Genomic DNA, 9,417 nt, shown 5'->3' on the forward strand with positions numbered 1-9,417 from the left:
GATTATTTATGCTTTTGAATTGATATTTCGTGCTTCGGTTAAATCCCTAGACGTGGTATGCAAGGATAGATAGGTAATGCTTTAGAATCACTATTCATGAAGCGAAGAAAACTAGAGCGGAGAAACAATATTTGAAAATGCATGGAATAGATTTTTAAAGATTAGTATAGTTTGCATAATTAATTGGTGGACACCGAAAATCCTAACAACCTTCTATAATTTTGTTTTTTTGTTAAAATTATTTATTGTTTCATTTTGTTTCAAATTTCTGAAAACTCATTACACATTATCTATTTGATTATTTGGTCTTGGTATTAGTTAGAAGTAGTATTTTCACACTCCTCATGGGAACGACCTGTACTTGCCATTGTTCTACTAGTGAGACATTGTGCACTTGCAGTATTTTATTGTAGGTTTCCGAACCTACCAGGAGTGAGCCAAACTTTGGATTCGCAAGGGAAGACTGGTGTGCTTACCTTTCGAAGAGATGATGTGAGACCGGGTTTCTCCATGAAACGACGCGAGTCTATCGCTCTCTTCAATTGACGCCCACTTCGGTAATGGAGTGTGGTGCGTCTTGTTTGTCGGGTCCCGCGAACTCTTCATTGGTTCAAACATATCCATGCCACAGATCGGCGTGTAGGGGGATAATGACGCGGTGATGCGGATGACTTCTCCGTTTAGCATGGCTTTCAGACACTGGTGATATGTTGAAGGAATGATTCTGTTGTCATGGAGACACGGCCTTCCTTGTATTATGTGGTAATCTGGTTCTTTCTCGATTACCTCAAACTTCACCTTTGACTGGACCGGTCCTACTGATAAATTCAGGTTGATGTATCCATACATGCTGGTTTGGTTGCCTTCGAACCCTGTCATTGTAGTAGGTTGTCGCACGACCTCGCTTGGCCGCACCTTGGATGTTCTGAGCGTTCTGAGAGTAATGACATTGGAGGACGCTCCTGTGTCGATAAGGGCCCTCTTGAATTCCACATCCTTGATACGAGCTGTGGCGTGTAAAGCCCGGTTATGTCCCTCTTCTGCCATCATATCGTCGTCAGTGAACGTGATATTTTTGATGGAAATATCCGGTATTCTTGAAGTTTCCAAGCGTGAAGGAACCAGAGATGCGTTTAATTCTATTTGATTGATGGCAGTAAACGTCTCCATTCTTTGATCTTTCGAAAGGTGTAGGAGTTCACATAAATTTTCTACCAACGAGGCAGCCTATTGGCCTACTGGTTCCCGGTTGGTGGTGAAACCGTTGACCTGAGAGTGATCATCCGGGACGTCAGTCCCTAGCCTTGGAGTTTCCTGGTCGTGTGAGCCACCCGAATCCGACGTCAAGCTGATAAGGAAGTCGAGTATGTAGTTAATCGCCTCCTTCACCAGGTCCATGTTCCTGGTGTGGATCTCCTGAAGTCGTGCCAACTCGGCCAACCTTGGGATTTCCTCATCGGCTGCTCCAGTGGATGTCGTATTGGGAGAGGAGACATCTCCATTTGTCAGAGTCTGAGCGGAATTTGGGATCATGGATTCAGTTCTAAAACCATCTTCCTGAGTTGAAGTCGAAAAGTGAAATTGGAAATCGATATTGTAACCGAGAGATTAACCTCCTACTGTGGTCGCCAAGTGTTTGAGGGTGAAAACAGTTTCTGCTGATTTTGGTAATTTTGGGTGTGTGGGTGAGAAACGAGTCTAAACCCTAAACAATGTACTGCAAGGGAGTACTTTGATTTGAGAGATCAATTTGTACAAATCCGGCCTAAACCAAGAAATGGTCGTTCCAGACTTGCTTCGGTCACAAAGTGAAGAAGAAGGGTTAGTCTTAGGGAGGGAAGCGAAGAGAGTGTTGAGACCAGAATAGTTGATTCTGGAAGAGTAGTTGTTTGACGACTTGTATCAGAAAGTGAAACGCTAGCAGATTGGGAAGCTAATAAGTGATTTCTGAGTGTGGTATGTTTCTGACCAAAAACTTGTTCTTTGGTGGAAATAGGTGAGACCTATTTATACAAGTCGCAACGAAACGTACCCTGGTATCGTAAGAAGTGGAAATCGTTGAGTAAATGGAAGAAAGTGGTAACGGGTAACGCCTGGAATTGATGTTTCCATAATGAAGGAAACTTTTCACCATTACTCCTAGTATTTACTAATCTCTTCACTCTTATGACACTTTCTTGTAACGGGCATAGTGTACGCAGCACGCTGTAAACCGCCAGACCAATACCCTGATGAGCATCCCCCAGTTTGTGACATGATTTGATGTCTCGAGTGTTTTCATGGAAAACGTGTAGCATGTTGCTATTTTTTGGCAAGTTAAGATTGAGAGGCTTGCCGGTTTGGTGGTGACCTTCGACGGCCGAGATTTTGCATCTTGAGAGGAAGGTTAGCCGTTGATTGTGGTTACCTTCCGTTGGTAGCCAGTGGCGTGGCCACGGTGTTGGCATGGATTGTGCATGCTCTTGGCGTGGATAATTAGGATTTGGTATCGTGACCAAAGAATTGGCATAGCTAAGCGTGTGTCGTGGCCAAAGAGTTGGCAGCGTAGCCAAAGGTTTCCACAAGTCATTTGGTTTAGTGGCGAGTTTGTACGGCTGAGATTTGCATCTCAGAAGGAAGGATAGCCGTTGATTGTTGCAACCTTCCGTTTGGCAGCCAGCGGCATGGAGGCATGGACGGCATGGCTTTAGCGTGGGAAAATTAGGGTTTTGGCACCGTAGCCAAGAGATTTCCACAAGTCGTTTGGTGGCAAGCTTGTATGACTGAGATCTGCATCTCAGGAGGAAGGGTAGCCGTTGATCGTGGCTACCTTCCGTTTGGCACCCAGCGGCATGGTTGCATGGCTTTGGCGTGGCCAAATTAGGGCTTTGGCACCGTGGCCAAATTAGGGTTTTGGCACCGTGGCCAAGAGCTTGCACCGTAGCCAAGAGATTGCCACAAGTCGTTTGGTGGCGATTTTGTACGGTTGAGATCTGCATCTCCGGAGGAAGGGTAGCCGTTGATCGTGGGTACTTTCCGTTTGGCAGCCAGCGACATGGTTGCATGGCCGACATGGCTTTGGCGTGAAGTGGAGCCGCTGGCAGTGTGCGGCTTCGAAGAGCGAGAGCCGGTGGCAGCGTGCAGCTTGGAAAGGAGTCGCTGGCAGCGTGCGACTTTGTCTAAATTAGGGTTTGACACGCTGAAACCCTAATTAGCATCCTTTACTAGAATCGTTGTAGAATTCCCGTAGAGACTCGGATTTTGATGGTCAGGCCCTCCATTCTGATCGGAAAAGAATTCTCTATCTCCCATCGCGGGAATATTTAGGTTTTGGGCTCGTTTAGGGGGTGAAAACATCCCGACGGTAAAACTCAGAAAGAATTCAGGATGGATGGCGGCATGGCCAAAGTTAGGTTTTGATGGCACAAGCCAATGAATTTGGCGTTGTGACCAAAAAAGTCGTCACAAGTCTTTTAGTTTGGTGGCGGACTTGGAAGGATGAGATTTGCATCTCTGAAGGATGGGTGGTCGTTGATTGTTGCAACCCTTCGTTTGGCAGCCAGCCGCATGGAGGCATGGTCGGCGTGGCTTTGGCATGGTTTAGGCGCGGCCAAAATTAGGGTTTGGCATAATTTAAGCGCGACCAAAATTATGGCTTGGTATTGGGCCAAAAGTTGCCACGCGTTTGGTGGCGAACTTGGACGGCTGAGATTTGCATCTCAGAAGGAAGGGTGGTCATTGATTGTTACCCTTCGTTTGGCAGCCAGCGGCATGGAGGCATGGCCGGCGTGGCTTTGGTGCGGAGGTGTGGCTGGCATGGTTGGTATGCCTTTGGCACAGATATGTGGCTGGCATGGTATGACATTGGCACGGTGGTGCGGCTGGCATGGTTGGCATGCCTTCGGCGCGGAGATGTGGCTTGCATGGCATGTCATTGGCACGGTGGTGCGGCTGGCATGGTTGGCATGCCTTCGACGGGGAGTTGTGGATGGCATGGCATGCCATTGGCACGGTGGTGCGGCTGGCATGGTTGGCAAGCCTTAGGCGCGGAGATGTGGCTGGCATGGCATTCCAGCCGCACCACCACCGTGGCTGGAATGGTTGGCATGCCTTTAGCGCGGAGTTTTGGCTGGCATGGCATGCCATTGGCACGGTGGTGCGGCTGGCATGGTTGGCATGCCTTTGGCGCGGAGATGTGGCTGGCATGGCATGCCATTGGCACGGTGGTGCGGCTGGCATGGTTGGTATGCCTTTGGCGCGGAGATGTGGCTGGCATGGCATGCCATTGGCACGGTGGTGCGGCTGACATGGTTGGGATGCCTTTGGCGCGGAGATGTGGCTGGCATGGCATGCCATTGGCACGGTGGTGCGGCTGGCATGGTTGGCATGCCTTTGACGCGGAGATGTGGCTGGCATGGCATGTCATTGGCACGGTGGTGCGGCTGGCATGGTTGGCATGTCTTTGGCGCGGAGTTGTGGCTGGCATGGCATGGCATTGGCACGGTGGTGCGGCTGGCATGTGTAGAGATGATGCCAGTCAGTACCGAGGGCTCTGCCCTGGAGCATGGCATTTACATAAAGAAAAAATACCCGGTAATTTTACGCATACATGTTGAATGGTTTAATAATGTGCTAGTGGCGACATTATTACTCAAATGTGGAGTCACTGTTTGATTAAGATTTTACGATTTTAACCCTCAACTAAAAAACACCACCAACACTCGTATATGTCGGTTTATTTGTAGTAAGATTTGACCGGGTATGAAAATTAAAGATTTAGCTTATATATTTCTAATCAAAACTCTGTGCATGGGTCACTTATGAGGCGCCGTATTTGATTTAGATGGGAGTGACAGACTGACAGTCAAGAGGATAAGTCATTCAATGCAGGCTGATTTGAAGATAGTTGTCAATATGAAGTGATTGTTCATGTATGGGCAAATTGCCCAACAAGATTTAAACTTATTACTAGTACTTCTTAATTAATTACCATGGGCATTGTCGTGATAGCTGCTTTCATTTCTTTACATCCAGTCCAATGTTATAATGTTTAAAAACCGCTGCCACAAATGTTCTCATGGCGATTACTGTGAGGACCTTTGAACGCTCCTCACTGTCCTTTTCACAAAAAATAAATATAATTAAAGTTTAATGTACGCAGCGTGAAAGTGTCAGCTATTTTATTCAAAGTTCCCAGCACTGGGGCTAATAAACACGTTTTTCTAGAAAAACATTACTTGGCAAATGAATCTCTAATTCTCTATTCCCTGAACAACACGAGATCTTCTAGGTTCTCTCAATTTTGCTAGTGCTGACTGCTCCAGTCAAGACCTTATCCAAGATGGGCATTGGCCCACAACAAAGCCTACGATGAAATCAGACTGTCACTGCAGTTGAGCTCAATAATGTACTGGAATCCATTTTGAAGTGTTCGCAGGTGTTTACTTTCATGACTGCTAATGGATAGGAGGGTATAAAAATCTATGTTACATTCCCCAAAATTGGTACCCCTGTTGATTCCTTTAAAGGTCTTGTGGCACAGTGGGAAGAAATTTGTATTCCAATCAGTGGTGTTTGGCTTAGGCAGGCTCCTTATTGTACCCTGGGTACGGGTGGCTACGTTGGGTTGTCCAAGCCATACGCTGGGACATTATTATCTGTTACCAATTTATTACCAGATGAGCCGAACAATTAATTGCCCAAGACTAATAGAAACAAACGAAGTTGGCAATTAATTTTAGCAGAAACTTATCCTCATTGTCATTTTCACACCAGACATGCTGAATATTGGGATCAAAATGCGGTAATCAGTTGGGAATTAAAGTTCTTGCAGTGGGTGCATGCATCACGTACGCGTCTCCATTCCAAATTTAGTAATACACGAACATCATTATACAGTATGTCGTTAGAATTTTATACTCTTTTGTTGAGCTCATCTGAGAATTTCTTTTAACTGGGGCATAATACGAAGTGAAAGCTAGCTTAAGTTGGTAATAATTCCACAATCGTAACATATGCGCTCAAAACCCATTACTTAGCCAGATTTTCATTGATTTCTCTTAAGTAACATTATTACATAAAGCTGAAATCTTAAGTAACATTATTACATAAAGCTGAAAACTCCAAACTCAACAGGCACTAGGATATATTAAGGATGTAATTAAAGTTTAATGTAAGCAACATGAGAAGTGTTTGCTACTTTGTGTAAAGTTCCAAGCACTGGGACTAACAAACACTTTGCCGATTCTTCTTTGTAGAAAAAGCCTAAGCACTCACAATATGCACTGCACTTATCTCTACATGCATCCAATTTCAAGGATCCTTCGCCTTCACTATAATCACTTGTGAAATGTTCAACACCCACGACCTTGAAATAATCCACTTTGTTGGCCTTACCATTCTCGCATTTACGCTGGGCTGGAGGTGCACAGTTATTGGTCCACCCTAGTAATCCCTTAGCTGTTGGACAAGCAACGCATTGTTCATCTTCACATACACCAAAAGATCCACACCTGCTCGGTAACTTACACTGGCTTATACCGCCGCTTCCACCTCCTTCTCCGGTTCTTAAGTTAAACATACGAAACGTCACTTCCCAAGCACCATATGAAACTTTGTCGTAATATGTGTAGATCTTCAGGTTACCATCGTATCCTAATCGGAGGAAGGACAATGTACTATTGTAATTGGGTCTACCCAAGATTGATGTTCCTGCTGAAGAATTAGCTACAAAAAACTGAAATGTTAGTTCATATGCATGAGCTTCTTCGGATTCTGGTGCGGTGCTGAACAAGGCTTCAGTCATTGGTCCTTGAGTACCGGTATCAAACCAGTCAGATGTGTAGTAAAGTACTGGCTTCTTAAGGTTTTTACCCTTGAGATATAAATTCAGTCTGTTCTTTTCCAGAACAAAACTATAAAGACCCTCAGATCCATCATCATTAGATAAACGACTAACTATTCGATTCGGACCATTTGCTCGTAAACTTTGACCAACCAAAAGAGTATCACTTGGATGGTCAAAGCTCTGCCAGATAAATTTTCCACGACTATCGTAAAGCACGATATTACCGTTTGATAAGATCTTAACACCCACAACACCTTTATTAGCTGTACCGGTCTGCCAAGCGATTTTACCAGCAGCATCGGCCAATACAAGATTACCGTCTTTGCCGAATGACAAGGTTGCCTTTTCACCAACTGGCTTTCCACGGTTGGCTTCCCAAACCCATCTCATGGTGGAATCTGTCTTATCTCCCATCATCAAACCAAGTGTAAATGCATTAGGAGTGGTGTTATAGAAGCAAAGTTGGAAAGGAGAATTATACAGAGAGAGAGCACGGAAAGTAGCACCATATTCGGCAACATACATTACGAACTCTCCTTCATTTGTGAATTTGAAGGTGTTTGAAGAAGGTACGCTGGATTCAGCAACGAAAGATGATGAAAATAAGATGATAGTGAAGAAGAAAACAGAGAAAAGGAACGAGGAAGACATGTTTATGCTATGGGTGCACACTTGATACTACTGAAATGAGAAAGGTCTTTAAATAGACTTTATGGATCTCATCCTCCCATTTTCTAACTCGCTTTCAAGTGAATCATTTTCTCGAGATGGGAGTTCCACTTGCCTGAGTAATTACATTCAAGTGGGCAAGTAAAATAAAAATCACCAGTTTTATTAATTTTCTAATGGCACGGTATTTTGATAGGAGTAGCAGACTGACGACAGTCAAGTGGGTAAGGTATTTAAATGAATTTCTTTTTTTTCGCGACCTGTTTTCGCTATAGACGGAATCGCACAAGTACGGGCTCGTTGTGATCCCTATCACGGGGAAATGTACTAGTGCAAAATCAAAATCAAATAATTCAGGTGAACTTTCTGGTGTCATCGCGGATAATTTATATGAGGAATCCAACAAAATATTTGTAATCTTGTCAAAGTATAAAAATAGATGTGTTTATCTTTGGCATTCAGTTGCACGCAAACTTCTGCCAAAGAGGGACAACCGTAAACACCCACGCAAACCTCTGCTAAAAAGGAACAACTGTAAACACTCCAATTTTGCACGATCACGAAATTATGCCGTGAATTGTATCCGAAGAGGGCAGAGTCAAAAATAAGTCATGGTTTAACTCATTGTACTTAAATGAATTTTCTTCCTTTTTTTATACAGCTTTGCTTGGCGGGCTGGAAAGAAAAACAAACATTCCCAAAAGCGAAATCGGAAAACCTAGCTGAATAGATATAAACCCACTGTTTTCATTTGAAAGTTGGTTTTGAGAATATTTATTTTACTTTATTTTTTCTGCCCTTAGAATTATACGACTATTTCCCGATCGGTTCATGTAGATACGAAGAATAAAAAAATATCAAAACGAATCTATTGTTCATGTACATGTATGGCCATTGGCCGCCGCCCAAAAAGACGTTCAACTCATTGTACTTTTTTTATCCCCATGGGCGTTTCACTCTTGTGTCTGGTTTTTTCTCGTTCTTGAAACTCTCACCCACGTTGCTCGCTTGTTTTGTTTTTTGTTATTGAAACTTTTTCCGGAAACCGATGTTTTTGTTATGTTACTGCAACTTGTTAAGGAAGTTCAGGAGGACGAGTGCTTTCAACGGTGACGGGTCCAGATGGGTTAAATTACCAAATGTGACCTGGGCTAACATACCAATGTATGCCCCCAAAAATTTCTACGTAGTGGACTCGAAGGGCGAACATATTGAGCATGAGCGAACCTCCGGAATATTAATTATTCCGTGAAAAGGTCCAAAAATAGTTGGACTTTAAAAACCAAACAACCATGTGCGTATTAGAGAATCGGAAGAACGGGCGAGTGAGTTATTCGTATTTTTACCAGTTTAACCTCCTGGTCGAGTTAGGTAGAGTTCCGGGGTTAGGTTGGTTAGTTATTTCTGGATAAACAGGTTCTAAGAAATTGGATTAAAAAAAAAAAGGAAGAAGAGAAACAGATGAAGAACATAGCAACTTTGATCAATCGATTAAGTTGCTTCCATTGATTGGATTTTCTGTGACCATGAATACAACAAGTAGCAGCTGTAAGAAGATATGTGTCAACTTTGAATGAGAAAACAGGGATCAAGATTAGGTTGTTGTCGATGATATAAGAAGTGAACGGAGATGATTGGGAGTGGTTTTTGGTTGCTATTAGAACAGGTTTCAGAGAAGTGAATTGGATCCGTACCATTTGTGGAGATTAATGATGCATTTTTAGAGGTTGAATGCGGTTAGAAATTGGGTTTGTGTCGAATATGTGTTCTGCAGAAAGAGCTTCACCCAGGCAGTATCCAAAGTGCAGCTGGTATACATATCCTCATCAGTTGCAAGATGCACATTTAGTGCTTAAAAAAGAATGACTTTTTAGGGACCATGATTTTTTTGAGGGGACCGTGATTTTATTAGGCCACCTTCC

General features: G+C 43.7%; 1 protein-coding gene across 1 annotated transcript; it reads right to left on the reverse strand.

Moving 5' to 3' along the window:
- Positions 1-5,987: 5,987 nt before the first annotated feature.
- LOC113314001 (EP1-like glycoprotein 2) lies at positions 5,988-7,491 on the reverse strand. The gene has a single exon (XM_026562769.1). It carries the CDS (start codon positions 7,475-7,477, stop codon positions 6,140-6,142), a length of 1,338 nt encoding a protein of 445 aa, XP_026418554.1. The 5' UTR covers positions 7,478-7,491; the 3' UTR covers positions 5,988-6,139.
- Positions 7,492-9,417: the final 1,926 nt, after the last annotated feature.

The sequence above is a fragment of the Papaver somniferum genome, chromosome 9 (genome assembly GCF_003573695.1).
Source record: "Papaver somniferum cultivar HN1 chromosome 9, ASM357369v1, whole genome shotgun sequence".
Classification (NCBI taxonomy): domain Eukaryota; kingdom Viridiplantae; phylum Streptophyta; class Magnoliopsida; order Ranunculales; family Papaveraceae; genus Papaver; species Papaver somniferum.

Excerpts from the sequence above, each read along its gene's own strand:
- LOC113314001 (XM_026562769.1), bottom strand. The coding sequence starts at position 7,477 with ATGTCTTCCTCGTTCCTTTTCTCTGTTTTCTTCTTCACTATCATCTTA.